Genomic DNA, 17,737 nt, shown 5'->3' with positions numbered 1-17,737 from the left:
TAAATACAATCTGCGCTAGAATGACAGTGAATATCATCAGCTAAAGGTGTTACAATGATTCCTGTATTGCGTAATATCTAGTAATTCCGCACTTAAAATTAATTTATGCAGTAAATATATCTGCGGGAAGGGAGATCTTACCATTGTTTCAAAGGCTAACATAAACCTGTGATTATTGGAGAGTATTCTTACAAATATCTATCTTTATATACTCCCATCATTAGCAACTGTCAGTAGTTATAGAGTACAACTTTAACGTTATTGATCAAAAATTATGGGGTTACTCTCATATACGGTGGTCTCAGATATAAATGAGGGTTATGTATAGTTATTATTATATGTGTGTTAAGAACCCGATTACAAAGATATAGATGAGACAACTGGTGTAATGTATCTCCGGGGTGTCTGTATGTACTTTCAATCATGGTTCAAAGACTAACATCTCATCTATACTCAAAGATTAGTCTCACAATAGTGACCTTGGTTACATATAATTTCAGTATTATTAACCTTCAACAAAGGATAGACTTGAGAATAAGGTCAATGGTTTGTAATTTTACATTTCCACTAAGGAATGGATATAATACAATTGTTAGCCTCTTAGTTAAGTGGCAAATATCCTGGTTGATTATTGGGTTAAGTATGCTATCAATATTATATTGCTTCAACAAAGGATAGGCATTAGAACAAAATCAGAAATTATTGCATTTTAGTATTATTCCTTTTCCTAACGATATAGCAAAAATGATAATCATTAGTGGCAAATATCCAGTTAGACCTGGTCATAGACTAAAGTCTCATAAAAATGCTATATTCTTCTGTATCATAACAGTAAGATGAAAGAGGAAATGTTCTAATGTCAATGTTATTTGTTAAACTTTCAATGAGCACGTAATTCGTTTTTATTAGTATGGATTATAAGAAGGAGTTATATCCGTCCTGTTCGTTCAATCCATGTGGTGTTAAGGTTTTCAGCCAATAAATCCATCGGCACTCAGCCTGTAACAACATATTTTCAACATTTCCTCCTCTAATGCCTGTCTTAATTACTTGTAAAACTGCAATTTTCAGATCTGGTTTGTTACCATGTTTGCGAAGATAGTGTTTCGCCACTGGTGTTAGGGTTTTGCCTTTCTTATTGTCTGTTTCACAGTTTTTTATGCTATTGATGTGTTCTCCCAGTCTGACGCAGAGTTCCCGTGTCGTGATGCCTATGTATTTCATTCCACATTTACAGAAAAGGCAATAGACCACATTTTTAGTTTTACAGTTTGCAAAACTGAACATTCGTTTAGTGTCGCCCACACAGGTAGTGAATTCCCTTTCGTTTGTCATAAATTTACAGAAACTGCAGTTCCCACAGGCATAAGTTCCAGTAATATTCCTATTACTTGGATTTCTTCTTGTAAAGTGACTCTTGACCAGTCTGTTCCCAATGGTGGGAGCTCTTCTCCAACTGGTTAAAATTCTCTTACCCAAGCATTTCGATAGGGATTCATCTGATTTCAGTATATTACTGTGTTTGTTCAGAATTTCACTTATTTTTGTGCAGTTAGCATTAAAAGTCGTCACAAATCTAATTTCGTTGGCAGTACTTTTTATTTTGGTCTTAGGAGTTAGAAGGGAGTCACGTAAAGTTCTTTTAGCCCTTTGGTAAGCTACACGTATTACTTTTCGGCTATAACCTCTTTCTCTCAACCTTATTTTCAATTCTTTTGCTCTTTTGTTAAACACTTCAAAATCAGTGCAATTTCTCCTAATCCTCAGAAATTCTCCAGTAGGTATCGCTTTTTTGGTACTTTCAGCATGGCAACTATCATATTGTAAGATAGAATTGGTTGCTGTATCCTTCCTGTAAAGATCCGTTTTTATTTTATTATTCACATCCTTATAGATTGAGATGTCAAGAAATTCTACTTTATCCCTACTTAGATTGTAGGTCAGTTTTAGGTTCATTGTATTCTGATTCAGAATGGAGATGAATTCCTTGAAGAGTGTTTCGTTGCCTGTCCATATTATGAAGAGGTCATCAATATAGCGGCACCATAAACTGATGTGTTCCGTATATGCTGTTAGATTTTCATTAAAGACATGTTCTCTTTCCCACCAACCAAGATATATGTTCGCATATGTGGGTGCGCAAGATGACCCCATGGCAGTGCCTTGTATTTGGAGATAGAAGTAATCATTAAAGACAAAATAATTGTGTTTCAATACGAATGTAAGTAATTCTATCACAAATTTATTGCGCTCCATTCTGTCACTTGATTGCATACTAAGAAAGTACTCTACTGCTTGGCAACCATATTCATGTTTGATTGACGTATATAGTGATTCAACATCACATGTAATTAATATTGAATCATCTTCTAATGTTAAATCATTCAGTTTACTGAGGATGTCCATCGTATCCCTGGTGTATGATGGTAGAGTCCAGACTATTTCCCTTAGGTATAAATCAAGGAATCTGCTCGCTTGCTCACACAGGCTGTTTATGCTTGACACTATCGGTCTTCCTGGTGGAGATTCTTTATTTTTGTGGACTTTGGGTAGTAGGTAGAGTGTTGCAATTCTTGGTGTCTTTACTTGTAAAAAAGAGTATTCTCTTTGACTTATCAAGTCATTATCTTTAGCATTATCAATTAGCTTATTGTATTCACTCAAAAATTGTTCTGTTGGATTAGAGAAAAGGCATTTATAGCACGTTTTGTCATTTAGCTGTCGTTTGGCTTCAGTGATGTACTTGTCTTTTTCCCATACCACTATGTTGCCCCCTTTGTCGGATGGCTTAATGAGGACATCTTCCCAAGAATTGATTTCCTTTAGAGCTTGTTCTTCAATTTTACTAATATTGTGTTTAGTATTGTTGTCTAGTTTGAGGAAATCAGTCATTACCATTTTAAGATATACTTCTATTTGTGGAAATTTAGATATTGGAGGCATATACTTAGATTTTAGCCTAATCTTTTTGTCCAAAAATGTCTCAGTATTTGTTGTGTCATGTCCCTCACTCTCATTCCATAAGAACTAACAATCAGAGTTTTTTAGGCAGGAATTCCAGCCAGTTAGAAAAAGAAACCATAAAAAACCCACAAGAAGGGGCCAAGGGGGGAAACAGAACCCTGAGAGATCGAGCAAGGTGGGGATACAGGAACGAGAATGGATACAGGAGGAGGGAAGACTGGGGCAAACGCCCAAAATGGTAGAAACAAAATCTGATAAGTTACAAGTAATTAACTTATCTAAAAGAACACTGAATGAGAACCATTTATCTGTCCTATCTAAAGGCCTATCCTTCTCACCAACACCTTCTATTGATAAATTTGAACTAGTTAAAGATCTACATCTCTTTTGTAGGAAATTGGCATTACATAAGTTGTATAATACTCAAGATGATGTAACAACTACTGATATACAAACACTTGATACCCTAATTGGGCTATGGAATGAGAGTGAGGGACATGACACAACAAATACTGAGACATTTTTGGACAAAAAGATTAGGCTAAAATCTAAGTATATGCCTCCAATATCTAAATTTCCACAAATAGAAGTATATCTTAAAATGGTAATGACTGATTTCCTCAAACTAGACAACAATATTAAACACAATATTAGTAAAATTGAAGAACAAGCTCTAAAGGAAATCAATTCTTGGGAAGATGTCCTCATTAAGCCATCCGACAAAGGGGGCAACATAGTGGTATGGGAAAAAGACAAGTACATCACTGAAGCCAAACGACAGCTAAATGACAAAACGTGCTATAAATGCCTTTTCTCTAATCCAACAGAACAATTTTTGAGTGAATACAATAAGCTAATTGATAATGCTAAAGATAATGACTTGATAAGTCAAAGAGAATACTCTTTTTTACAAGTAAAGACACCAAGAATTGCAACACTCTACCTACTACCCAAAGTCCACAAAAATAAAGAATCTCCACCAGGAAGACCGATAGTGTCAAGCATAAACAGCCTGTGTGAGCAAGCGAGCAGATTCCTTGATTTATACCTAAGGGAAATAGTCTGGACTCTACCATCATACACCAGGGATACGATGGACATCCTCAGTAAACTGAATGATTTAACATTAGAAGATGATTCAATATTAATTACATGTGATGTTGAATCACTATATACGTCAATCAAACATGAATATGGTTGCCAAGCAGTAGAGTACTTTCTTAGTATGCAATCAAGTGACAGAATGGAGCGCAATAAATTTGTGATAGAATTACTTACATTCGTATTGAAACACAATTATTTTGTCTTTAATGATTACTTCTATCTCCAAATACAAGGCACTGCCATGGGGTCATCTTGCGCACCCACATATGCGAACATATATCTTGGTTGGTGGGAAAGAGAACATGTCTTTAATGAAAATCTAACAGCATATACGGAACACATCAGTTTATGGTGCCGCTATATTGATGACCTCTTCATAATATGGACAGGCAACGAAACACTCTTCAAGGAATTCATCTCCATTCTGAATCAGAATACAATGAACCTAAAACTGACCTACAATCTAAGTAGGGATAAAGTAGAATTTCTTGACATCTCAATCTATAAGGATGTGAATAATAAAATAAAAACGGATCTTTACAGGAAGGATACAGCAACCAATTCTATCTTACAATATGATAGTTGCCATGCTGAAAGTACCAAAAAAGCGATACCTACTGGAGAATTTCTGAGGATTAGGAGAAATTGCACTGATTTTGAAGTGTTTAACAAAAGAGCAAAAGAATTGAAAATAAGGTTGAGAGAAAGAGGTTATAGCCGAAAAGTAATACGTGTAGCTTACCAAAGGGCTAAAAGAACTTTACGTGACTCCCTTCTAACTCCTAAGACCAAAATAAAAAGTACTGCCAACGAAATTAGATTTGTGACGACTTTTAATGCTAACTGCACAAAAATAAGTGAAATTCTGAACAAACACAGTAATATACTGAAATCCGATGAATCCCTATCGAAATGCTTGGGTAAGAGAATTTTAACCAGTTGGAGAAGAGCTCCCACCATTGGGAACAGACTGGTCAAGAGTCACTTTACAAGAAGAAATCCAAGTAATAGGAATATTACTGGAACCTATGCCTGTGGGAACTGTAGTTTCTGTAAATTTATGACAAACGAAAGGGAATTCACTACCTGTGTGGGCGACACTAAACGAATGTTCAGTTTTGCAAACTGTAAAACTAAAAATGTGGTCTATTGCCTTTTCTGTAAATGTGGAATGAAATACATAGGCATCACGACACGGGAACTCCGCGTCAGACTGGGAGAACACATCAATAGCATAAAAAACTGTGAAACAGACAATAAGAAAGGCAAAACCCTAACACCAGTGGCGAAACACTATCTTCGCAAACATGGTAACAAACCAGATCTGAAAATTGCAGTTTTACAAGTAATTAAGACAGGCATTAGAGGAGGAAATGTTGAAAATATGTTGTTACAGGCTGAGTGCCGATGGATTTTTTGGCTGAAAACCTTAACACCACATGGATTGAACGAACAGGACGGATATAACTCCTTCTTATAATCCATACTAATAAAAACGAATTACGTGCTCATTGAAAGTTTAACAAATAACATTGACATTAGAACATTTCCTCTTTCATCTTACTGTTATGATACAGAAGAATATAGCATTTTTATGAGACTTTAGTCTATGACCAGGTCTAACTGGATATTTGCCACTAATGATTATCATTTTTGCTATATCGTTAGGAAAAGGAATAATACTAAAATGCAATAATTTCTGATTTTGTTCTAATGCCTATCCTTTGTTGAAGCAATATAATATTGATAGCATACTTAACCCAATAATCAACCAGGATATTTGCCACTTAACTAAGAGGCTAACAATTGTATTATATCCATTCCTTAGTGGAAATGTAAAATTACTAACCATTGACCTTATTCTCAAGTATATCCTTTGTTGAAGGTTAATAATACTGAAATTATATGTAACCAAGGTCACTATTGTGAGACTAATCTTTGAGTATAGATGAGATGTTAGTCTTTGAACCATGATTGAAAGTACATACAGACACCCCGGAGATACATTACACCAGTTGTCTCATCTATATCTTTGTAATCGGGTTCTTAACACACATATAATAATAACTATACATAACCCTCATTTATATCTGAGACCACCGTATATGAGAGTAACCCCATAATTTTTGATCAATAACGTTAAAGTTGTACTCTATAACTACTGACAGTTGCTAATGATGGGAGTATATAAAGATAGATATTTGTAAGAATACTCTCCAATAATCGCAGGTTTATGTTAGCCTTTGAAACAATGGTAAGATCTCCCTTCCCGCAGATATATTTACTGCATAAATTAATTTTAAGTGCGGAATTACTAGATATTACGCAATACAGGAATCATTGTAACACCTTTAGCTGATGATATTCACTGTCATTCTAGCGCAGATTGTATTTACAATCTCAAGCGCTGCCAATATTTTCCTGCCCCATGTGACTCTACTCGAGTGAAGTCATGTGGTAAACCATAGCCAATTAGAAGTGACGCCCATGTGTACGAATGTGAAAAGGGGTGTGTAGGACTACAACCCCTTTGATTGGCCACCATACCATTTTTAAACAGTGAGGCTCTACCCAGTCGGGTTAGCCTTTGACAAAGCCCGGATAGGGCGAAATGCGCATCAGGCGCTTAATTGAGAGCTCTGCAACCTCATAGACGTTACTTAGCGATACTTTGTATCCATTCCTTAATTGAATATTGGAATTTCTGCTGCCATATACACCGCTCCAGTACTGCACCAGCTTAGCATAATTGGTTGAGGCTTGTCCTCTTTTGTAGATTAGTTTTAGTGCAATCCGCGAGCATTTTATGGTGTTTTTGCAGCAGACCCATTCCCTTCTATGTTTATAGACTTTATACTTGGTTACATTGTTGCAACTACGTCTTTAAGGATACTCTCCTAGGTTCACCAGCTCTACTGTACCACAATACAGCTTTTAATGCACTACACAGGTAGTCATTACTACCTTTTTAATTAATACAATTAAATGTTAAGTTTTACCTTACACCCACTGCATACTACCTCACTGTTCTATAATTGAAACACTAAGAGTGCTCTGGTATATCCATTTTTTTCTTTGTTTTTCTACTACTTTAACCGGATAAAGAGCACCCCCCACCAGATTTATAGTGAATAGCTAATTCAGGAATACTTGGGTCAGATTACCCTAGATATACTATATACTAGCTTATAAATTATTTTGGGGTCTAGTTATATTGAATCCATTCCCTCCATACCTTATCATTCTATATTACTTTCTTTCTTCCAAGACCATGGCTGGAGAATCAATGTTACAAATAATTATTTATCTCTTCATCTACAAGAGCATCCTTTCAAGGAGTCAACATAGACTCTGCCATATTGCTTCTATGCACGATGGACTCATGCAGATTAAAACTTCAGAAGGTGTGTCTGTCTTTGCAACGTGCTTAATTTCTATCGGTAACTAAATGCATGAAGGTAGTGGGCTTTGTGATTTCGGCTTTGGATGCTGTTTACTTTGCCACCCTCCACTGGCAACCTCTTCAACTGATATGATCAATCAGTGACCAAAGACTTATCTACAATTGGAACAGCAGATTGTTCTGGACTTTTCCATCAGACAATCTCTTTCTTTGGTGGATACAAGGTTTTTTTGTTGACCCCTGTGGCGTTCTTTCTTTGCCCATTTTGGGTTATTGTGACAACGGATGCAGTCTGGAATTCTTGAAGAGCGCAAGGAGTTTGGTCCCCTCTGGAGACATAGTTGCCAGTCAACATTCTGGAAATCTTAGCAATTCTTCTGGCTCTTCAGTCCTGGCTCCTCTTTAAAGAGTAAGTGTGTATCCATTTTCAGTTGGACAATATCATGGCCGTGGCCTTTATCAATCATCAATGTATTTTGCAAGATAAAGAGAACCAAAGGCTCAAATCTTATGTACCTGTTTCCTCCATTTGCTCTTCTTCCAAGAGTAATTGTTTAAATCAAACAGTATGCAGATCTAAGGCATATGTCCTCTTCTCCTCCATTGCTTCTTCTTCTAAGACAAGTTCTGTTGTCTCAAGGACCCTTTTTTCCATCAGGTTCTCAAATTTCTATATTTAACGGCGTTGAGGTTGAATGCTTAGTTTTAAAACATAGAGGTTTTTCTGATTCAGTCATTCACACTCTAATTCAAGCCAGAAAACCTGTTACACACAGAATTCATCTAAAAATTTTGAGAGCATTTTAAGAATGTTGCTCTTCAAGAGGTTTTTCACAGTATTCTTTAGGATACCTAGAATTCTCAAATATTTAATATAAAGTTAGCTACAATTCATGATGTTCAAACAGGCGCTAGTTAGATTTCATGATCGTATCCCAGTGAAGGGATAGAAAAGCGCGCTGGTATTATAAGGGAAAAAGGGGGAATATTATAAAATGTTGAACAAGGTAATATACTTGTGAATCTAGTAGAACAGGTTTACCGTATCAGTCCTGAAAAATGTCCATATAGTGGTGGTAGGTTGAAGGGATAGAAGTATCCTCCTTTCTGATGTGGTGAGTCAGGCTGCTCCTCTTGATCCCAGAGAGTGTAGGACAACTGTTGAAATACAAAGGGTAGAGAGAGGGCACCACAATAGCGTAATACCGCCTGGAAATGCAGGTACAGATGAAAGTAAGTAATATGCTTACCAAATAGTGTAGCACTGTGCTGTGACCAGTGCGTGAAAGCTGGCTAGCACTTAGCAGTGGCTAGTACACTGTGGAAACCAAGCTCCAATGGTACTTTTCCTGGTTCCAGCTTGGTGTGTGCCTCCTAGTGGCTGGACTTCAAATACTGCAAAGGTAGAATCTTTCTGTGTGTTGTTCTATTGCTGTTGAAATAGCACAACACAGACAACTTCATATAAATAATAGCTTTAATGTTATGATGCGTTTCTCAACCCCAACTGGGTCGTTTCATCAGATAAAAAGTGAAGTTGTCTGTGTTGTGCTATTTCAACACTAATAGAACAACACACAGAAAGATTCTACCTTTGCAGTATTTGAAGTCCAGCCACTAGGAGGCACACACCAAGCTGGAACCAGGAAAAGTACCCTTGGAGCTTGGTTTCCACAGTGTACTAGCCACTGCTAAGTGCTAGCCAGCTTTCACGCACTGGTCACAGCACAGTGCTACACTATTTGGTAAGCATATTACTTACTTTCATCTGTACCTGCATTTCCAGACGGTATTACGCTATTGTGGCGCCCTCTCTCTACCCTTCGCTAGTTAGATTTCGGCCAGTTGTGAGACCTATCTCTCTGTCCTGAAATGTGCTTCTAGTTCCTTCTGTGTTGTAAGGTTCTCCATTTGAACCAATGCATTCCATTGATATCAAGCTTTTATCTTGAAAAGTTATTTTCGTGTTAGCAATCTCCTCAGCCAGGACAGTTTCTGAATTGTCAGCTTTGTCCTGGGATTCTACATTTTTAATTATTCACAAAGCAAATGCTGTACTTCATACTAAATATGATTTTCTTTATCAGGTATTTTCTTCTGAAAATTTCAATCAGGAAATTGTTGTTCCTTCTTGGTGTACAGATCCTGCTAATTCCAAGGAATGATTTTTGCATAATCTTGATGTAGTCAGAGCATTGAAGTTCTATCTTCAACCTACTAAAGTACTTAGACAATCATTTAGTTTGTTTATTACTCTGGGACTTGGAAGGGTCAGAGGGCTACTACTGTAGCCTTGGCTTCACAGATCAAACAGGTAATTTACAAGGCTTACTTGGTGGCTCTTGTTTGGGTTCTTGGCCTCCTCCTAGTGGCAGGAAATAAATCCCACATGTTATGAAGTCCTATGGACTATCATCATTCTGAAAGAAAAGAATTTGGGCCAGACTACAAGTGGATTGTCTCCTACCCACTACTACTGATATTTTCTTAAGCATTTTTCTTTGAAACCAATCACAACTCTCACTTCTAAATAGCTGATGCTTCAGTTTGGACCCCTGATAGACAGAATATATTTAATGAAAATACAGCATTTTTTCACAGCTATACTTTTGATTTATCTTGACTGTAGCAAACCCTTAAAGGGAAAACTGAGGATATGAGGGCATGTTCTTATACAGAGGGGCCAAGTTATCAAAGTGCGAGCGGACATAATCTGCTGTAGCGATCATGTCCGCTGCACATCGATAAATGCTGACAGCATACGCTGTCGACTTTTATCATTGCACAAGCATTTCACAAGAAATTCTTGTGCAATGCCGCCTCCTGCAGATTTGCGGCCACTAGCAGAGGGTGTCATTTATCCCGATCATCTCCGATCGTGCTGATTGCTGTCTGCAGCCTCAGAGGTGGCGGACGATTTAAGTAGCAGCGCTGCTTCTTAACTTCTATTTTTGGCGAGCCTGAAAGCTCGCGCGGAAACAGATGCATTGGGGCCTATTGACGGCTTGATAAATCGGCCCCGGAGTGTTCTCTCTAACAAGGCATAGAGCAATATTGAAGATAATAGGAAGTTAGGATTTTAGTGTAAACAAGTATAGCTGTACAGTTTTTTAAGTTAGATATCTCATTAAATCTCTGTGTTTTTTCTCCTGAAAAATTAGAAAGTATAGTCATAAAAAAGCTTAAAATTGTTACACAGGATCCGTGTTAAGTAATACAATAGTCAATGTAAACAGAATTTCTTACAAAGGAAATAATAGTGCATTTTCTGTAACCTATATACTGATGTATAATGATTTTCTTATATTATTGTATATATTTATAACATTTTATTTAAATGTATAGCTTTATAACACACAGGGTAGATTTGATTTAAATCACAATTTCAATCACGATTTAACTCTAGTCAATAAGACCAATTTAAATCAATTGAAATCATGATTTTAATTTTTAGAATAACAACTTTTCAAATTATTTTTTTCTGGTTAGACAATTACTGATTTGGTTATATATCATTAGATATGCATAGATAGATCATTGAAATTATTGGGAGGTGAACTATCTACAGTTTAATAGGTTAATAATTCATATTTGATCAACTTTTCAGCTGTACTTTATTGGAAGGAAAAAAAAAATAATTACCTTAATAATAAAAATTGAAAACATTCTATTAAACTAAAAGAATAACATATTTCATTTTCAACAAAGGATACCAGGAGAATTAAGCACATTTGATAATAGAAGTAAATCTGAAAATTGTATGCTTTATCTTTAACCCAAAAGTTTTCTTTCATGATTATGTCCCTTTAAGGTCTATTGCTAAACTCTGAATCTTTATTTTATAACATTTTGCTGTGTCTGCAGACACAAATTCAGTTTTGAGTACTACAAAACCAATAATATATGATAATATCTTCAAGATAGAATAATTACCCAAAATAATCTGACAGAAACCTCTGTGAAAACAGGGCATTGTGAATGAATTCCTGGAATTAATTTACCAAAAAAAATAAAACATTGCTGCCATGAATTTTCAGCATCTTGCTATATAATAAAATCTGATATTTCAGGATGAATAACATTCAGTTTATATTGTATCTTAAATAGAAACTATCTTTAGATAGATTTTTACCCAGAAAGCATGTTATTTTTAAAAAAAAGTCCAATTTAAAAAAAATAAAAAAATCTGATTTAAATAAAATAAGAAAATTCAATTAAAATAAAAATAAAAATCTGATTTAAATAAAATAAGAAAATTCAATTAAAATAAAAAAAAATCTGATTTTTTTTTTAAAAAATAAATTCCTTAATTTTTATCCAACCTGGTCACACATCAAGCATGTGCTGATTTTAGGAATAGTGGTCCTAGATATAGGTTAGTTTTGTATAGAGGGACTAATCTATTATAATGTTGCATTTCTTTGCTTCACCTACAGTAATCTTTTTTTTTTTTATTTTGCAGATCATGAGCCTTGCCGTTTCTAGCTACATTATGAATGACAGCCACTCAAGTCTAGCAAGCAAGAAAGGGCTACCTTTGATTAACCAAATTATCAGTTGGATGACATTAGGTATTTATTGATATAATTTAACCTTAGTTCTGTTCTTGATATTGGTATAGGACGCATCAAATGTAAACAAAAAAATGTTATATAAGATTTTTTCCTATCTTTAACATTGAGTTGTCTGGTAACTATTTCCCTCGGAGCTAGTAGCTTTTAACCCCTGACTAGTGAACCATAGCAATATTTTTCAACCCATATATATATATATATATATATATATACACTGCACAATGAACAGTGAAGACAAATTTATTTTAACGTTTCTGGGACATTCTTTCCCTTCTTCAGAACAAAAAAATGGTGCACAACATCCTCTTATATAAGGCAAATAATCAAATATTCAAATAATTACCTCCCCCAGTGAAAGGCGCCAAACACAAAACACTGTTTAAAAATTTCCAAACTGGAAGTGCTAGAACCAATCACTTCCAGTCCGGCGTAGTTCTATGACAGTCCTAACAAGGAACAATTCTTAATCTGTGAAACAAATTAAATATCAAGTCACACTGTGACTGTGTTAACAACCAAGATTCAATTAGTGAAAAGAAATACCCTTAGTGTCTAATACGAGTAACAGCCGTTTACCCGGAAGTGACATCACCATTCTCAACCGGATGTGGGGCAAACCAGTGTAGTTCTACGTTTGCACTACTGGTGTCCATAACCGGAAGTGGGGCACAAAATGAACAATCGTGATAAAGGAATGTATATTTATACATCAAAACAAGGAATAATATCCACTGCAATCTAGGATAATTAGATATGTAATAGCCACTCATATATTAAGACTAAATCAAAGTATAAAACATATTGAAAATAAATAAAAACAATATTGGAAAGTGAAGAAAAATATTGGTCAAATTAAGTACATTCATACTGGCTATGAACACAATACACCCCACTAAAAGAGGGATTGCATCAATGACCATTAATAAGGGTAATTATTTCTCCAACATAGGTGTGTCCGGTCCACGGCGTCATCCTTACTTGTGGGATATTCTCTTCCCCAACAGGAAATGGCAAAGAGCCCAGCAAAGCTGGTCACATGATCCCTCCTAGGCTCCGCCTACCCCAGTCATTCTCTTTGCCGTTGTACAGGCAACATCTCCACGGAGATGGCTTAGAGTTTTTTAGTGTTTAACTGTAGTTTTTATTATTCAATCAAGAGTTTGTTATTTTGAAATAGTGCTGGTATGTACTATTTACTCAGAAACAGAAAAGAGATGAAGATTTCTGTTTGTATGAGGAAAATGATTTTAGCAACCGTCACTAAAATCCATGGCTGTTCCACACAGGACTGTTGAGAGCAATTAACTTCAGTTGGGGGAACAGTGAGCAGTCTCTTGCTGCTTGAGATATGACACATTCTAACAAGACGATGTAATGCTGGAAGCTGTCATTTTCCCTCTGGGATCCGGTAAGCCATGTTTATTACGATTGTAAATAAGGGCTTCAAAAAGGGCTTATTAAGACTGTAGACTTTTTTTGGGCTAAATCGATTGATTATTAACACATATTTAGCCTTGAGGAATCATTTTATCTGGGTATTTTGATATAATAATATCGGCAGGCACTGTTTTAGACACCTTATTCTTTAGGGGCTTTCCCAAAGCATAGGCAGAGCCTCATTTTCGGGCCGGTGTTGCGCACTTGTTTTTGAGAGGCATGGCATGCAGTCGCATGTGAGAGGAGCTCTGATACTTAGAAAAGACTTTCTGAAGGCGTCATTTGGTATCGTATTCCCCTTGGGGCTTGGTTGGGTCTCAGCAAAGCAGATACCAGGGACTGTAAAGGGGTTAAAGTTCAAAACGGCTCCGGTTCCGTTATTTTAAGGGTTAAAGCTTCCAAATTTGGTGTGCAATACTTTTAAGGCTTTAAGACACTGTGGTGAAAATTTGGTGAATTTTGAACAATTCCTTCATGTTTTTTCGCATTTGCAGTAAAAAAGTGTGTTCAGTTTAAAATTTAAAGTGACAGTAACGGTTTTATTTTAAAACGTTTTTTGTACTTTGTTATCAAGTTTATGCCTGTTTAACATGTCTGAACTACCAGATAGACTGTGTTCTGAATGTGGGGAAGCCAGAATTCCTATTCATTTAAATAAATGTGATTTATGTGACAATGACAATGATGCCCAAGATGATTCCTCAAGTGAGGGGAGTAAGCATGGTACTGCATCATTCCCTCCTTCGTCTACACGAGTCTTGCCCACTCAGGAGGCCCCTAGTACATCTAGCGCGCCAATACTCCTTACTATGCAACAATTAACGGCTGTAATGGATAATTCTGTCAAAAACATTTTAGCCAAAATGAACACTTATCAGCGTAAGCGCGACTGCTCTGTTTTAGATACTGAAGAGCATGACGACGCTGATATTAATATTTCTGAAGGGCCTCTAACTCAGTCTGATGGGGCCAGGGAGGTTTTGTCTGAGGGAGAAATTACTGATTCAGGGAACATTTCTCAACAAGCTGAACCTGATGTGATTGCATTTTAATTTTAAGTTGGAACATCTCCGCATTCTGCTTAAGGAGGTATTATCCACTCTGGATGATTGTGACAAGTTGGTCATCCCAGAGAAACTATGTAAAATGGACAAGTTCCTAGAGGTGCCGGGGCTCCCAGAAGCTTTTCCTATACCCAAGCGGGTGGCGGACATTGTTAATAAAGAATGGGAAAGGCCCGGTATTCCTTTCGTCCCTCCCCCCATATTTAAAAAATTGTTTCCTATGGTCGACCCCAGAAAGGACTTATGGCAGACAGTCCCCAAGGTCGAGGGAGCGGTTTCCACTTTAAACAAACGCACCACTATACCCATAGAGGATAGTTGTGCTTTCAAAGATCCTATGGATAAAAAATTAGAAGGTTTGCTTAAAAAGATGTTTGTTCAGCAGGGTTACCTTCTACAACCAATTTCATGCATTGTCCCTGTCGCTACAGCCGCATGTTTCTGGTTCGATGAGCTGATAAAGGCGGTCGACAGTGATTCTCCTCCTTATGAGGAGATTATGGACAGAATCAATGCTCTCAAATTGGCTAATTCTTTCACCCTAGACGCCACTTTGCAATTGGCTAGGTTAGCGGCTAAGAATTCTGGGTTTGCTATTGTGGCGCGCAGAGCGCTTTGGTTGAAATCTTGGTCGGCTGATGCGTCTTCCAAGAACAAGCTACTTAACATTCCTTTCAAGGGGAAAACGCTGTTTGGCCCTGACTTGAAAGAGATTATCTCGGATATCACTGGGGGTAAGGGCCACGCCCTTCCTCAGGATCGGCCTTTCAAGGCAAAAAATAAACCTAATTTTCGTCCCTTTCGTAGAAACGGACCAGCCCAAGGTGCTACGTCCTCTAAGCAAGAGGGTAATACTTCTCAAGCCAAGCCAGCTTGGAGACCAATGCAAGGCTGGAACAAGGGAAAGCAGGCCAAGAAACCTGCCACTGCTACCAAGACAGCATGAAATGTTGGCCCCCGATCCGGGACCGGATCTGGTGGGGGGCAGACTCTCTCTCTTCGCTCAGGCTTGGGCAAGAGATGTTCTGGATCCTTGGGCGCTAGAGATAGTTTCCCAAGGTTATCTTCTGGAATTCAAGGGACTTCCTCCAAGGGGGAGGTTCCACAGGTCTCAGTTGTCTTCAGACCACATAAAAAGACAGGCATTCTTACATTGTGTAGAAGACCTGTTAAAAATGGGAGTGATTCATCCCGTTCCATTAAGAGAACAAGGGATGGGGTTCTACTCCAATCTGTTTATAGTTCCCAAAAAAGAGGGAACGTTCAGACCAATCTTAGATCTCAAGATCTTAAACAAGTTTCTCAAGGTTCCATCGTTCAAGATGGAAACCATTCGAACTATTCTTCCTTCCATCCAGGAAGGTCAATTCATGACCACGGTGGATTTAAAGGATGCGTATCTACATATTCCTATCCACAAGGAACATCATCGGTTCCTGAGGTTCGCATTCCTGGACAAACATTACCAGTTCGTGGCGCTTCCTTTCGGATTAGCCACTGCTCCAAGGATTTTCACAAAGGTACTAGGGTCCCTTCTAGCTGTGCTAAGACCAAGGGGCATTGCTGTAGTACCTTACTTGGACGACATTCTGATTCAAGCGTCGTCCCTTCCTCAAGCAAAGGCTCACACGGACATTGTCCTGGCCTTTCTCAGATCTCACGGATGGAAAGTGAACGTGGAAAAGAGTTCTCTATCTCCGTCAACAAGGGTTCCCTTCTTGGGAACAATAATAGACTCCTTAGAAATGAGGATTTTTCTGACAGAGGCCAGAAAAACAAAACTTCTAGACTCTTGTCGGATACTTCATTCCGTTCCTCTTCCTTCCATAGCTCAGTGCATGGAAGTGATCGGGTTGATGGTAGCGGCAATGGACATAGTTCCTTTTGCACGCATTCATCTAAGACCATTACAACTGTGCATGCTCAGTCAGTGGAATGGGGACTATACAGACTTGTCTCCGAAGATACAAGTAAATCAGAAGACCAGAGACTCACTCCGTTGGTGGCTGTCCCTGGACAACCTGTCACGAGGGATGACATTCCGCAGACCAGAGTGGGTCATTGTCACGACCGACGCCAGTCTGATGGGCTGGGGCGCGGTCTGGGGATCCCTGAAAGCTCAGGGTCTTTGGTCTCGGGAAGAATCTCTTCTACCGATAAATATTCTGGAACTGAGAGCGATATTCAATGCTCTCAAGGCTTGGCCTCAGCTAGCGAGGGCCAAGTTCATACGGTTTCAATCAGACAACATGACAACTGTTGCGTACATCAACCATCAGGGGGGAACAAGGAGTTCCCTGGCGATGGAAGAAGTGACCAAAATCATTCTATGGGCGGAGTCTCACTCCTGCCACCTGTCTGCTATCCACATCCCAGGAGTGGAAAATTGGGAAGCGGATTTTCTGAGTCATCAGACATTGCATCCGGGGGAGTGGGAACTCCATCCGGAAATCTTTGCCCAAGTCACTCAGCTGTGGGGCATTCCAGACATGGATCTGATGGCCTCTCGTCAGAACTTCAAAGTTCCTTGCTACGGGTCCAGATCCAGGGATCCCAAGGCGGCTCTAGTGGATGCACTAGTAGCACCTTGGACCTTCAAACTAGCTTATGTGTTCCCGCCGTTTCCTCTCATCCCCAGGCTGGTAGCCAGGATCAATCAGGAGAGGGCGTCGGTGATCTTGATAGCTCCTGCGTGGCCACGCAGGACTTGGTATGCAGATCTGGTGAATATGTCATCGGCTCCTCCTTGGAAGCTACCTTTGAGACGAGACCTTCTTGTTCAGGGTCCGTTCGAACATCCGAATCTAGTTTCACTCCAGCTGACTGCTTGGAGATTGAACGCTTGATCTTATCGAAGCGAGGGTTCTCAGATTCTGTTATCGATACTCTTGTTCAGGCCAGAAAGCCTGTAACTAGAAAGATTTACCACAAAATTTGGAAAAAATATATCTGTTGGTGTGAATCTAAAGGATTCCCTTGGGACAAGGTTAAGATTCCTAGGATTCTATCCTTCCTTCAAGAAGGATTGGAAAAAGGATTATCTGCAAGTTCCCTGAAGGGACAGATTTCTGCCTTGTCTGTGTTACTTCACAAAAAGCTGGCCGCTGTGCCAGATGTTCAAGCCTTTGTTCAGGCTCTGGTTAGAATTAAGCCTGTTTACAAACCTTTGACTCCTCCTTGGAGTCTCAATT

At 38.2% G+C, this 17,737-nt stretch overlaps 1 protein-coding gene across 1 annotated transcript in view; it reads left to right on the top strand.

The window, feature by feature from the left end:
- PIGN (phosphatidylinositol glycan anchor biosynthesis class N) overlaps nucleotides 1-17,737 on the top strand; it is a 1,169,967-nt gene that overhangs the window by 800,894 nt on the left and 351,336 nt on the right. Inside the window, exon 20 of the mRNA XM_053714623.1 lies at nucleotides 11,934-12,042. Coding sequence (XP_053570598.1) covers nucleotides 11,934-12,042 — 109 coding nt within the window. The remainder of the gene's footprint in view (nucleotides 1-11,933; nucleotides 12,043-17,737) is intronic.

This window comes from Bombina bombina, chromosome 5, assembly GCF_027579735.1.
Source record: "Bombina bombina isolate aBomBom1 chromosome 5, aBomBom1.pri, whole genome shotgun sequence".
In the NCBI taxonomy this organism is placed as follows: domain Eukaryota; kingdom Metazoa; phylum Chordata; class Amphibia; order Anura; family Bombinatoridae; genus Bombina; species Bombina bombina.
This window is presented reverse-complemented; position numbering and strand designations above follow the sequence as displayed.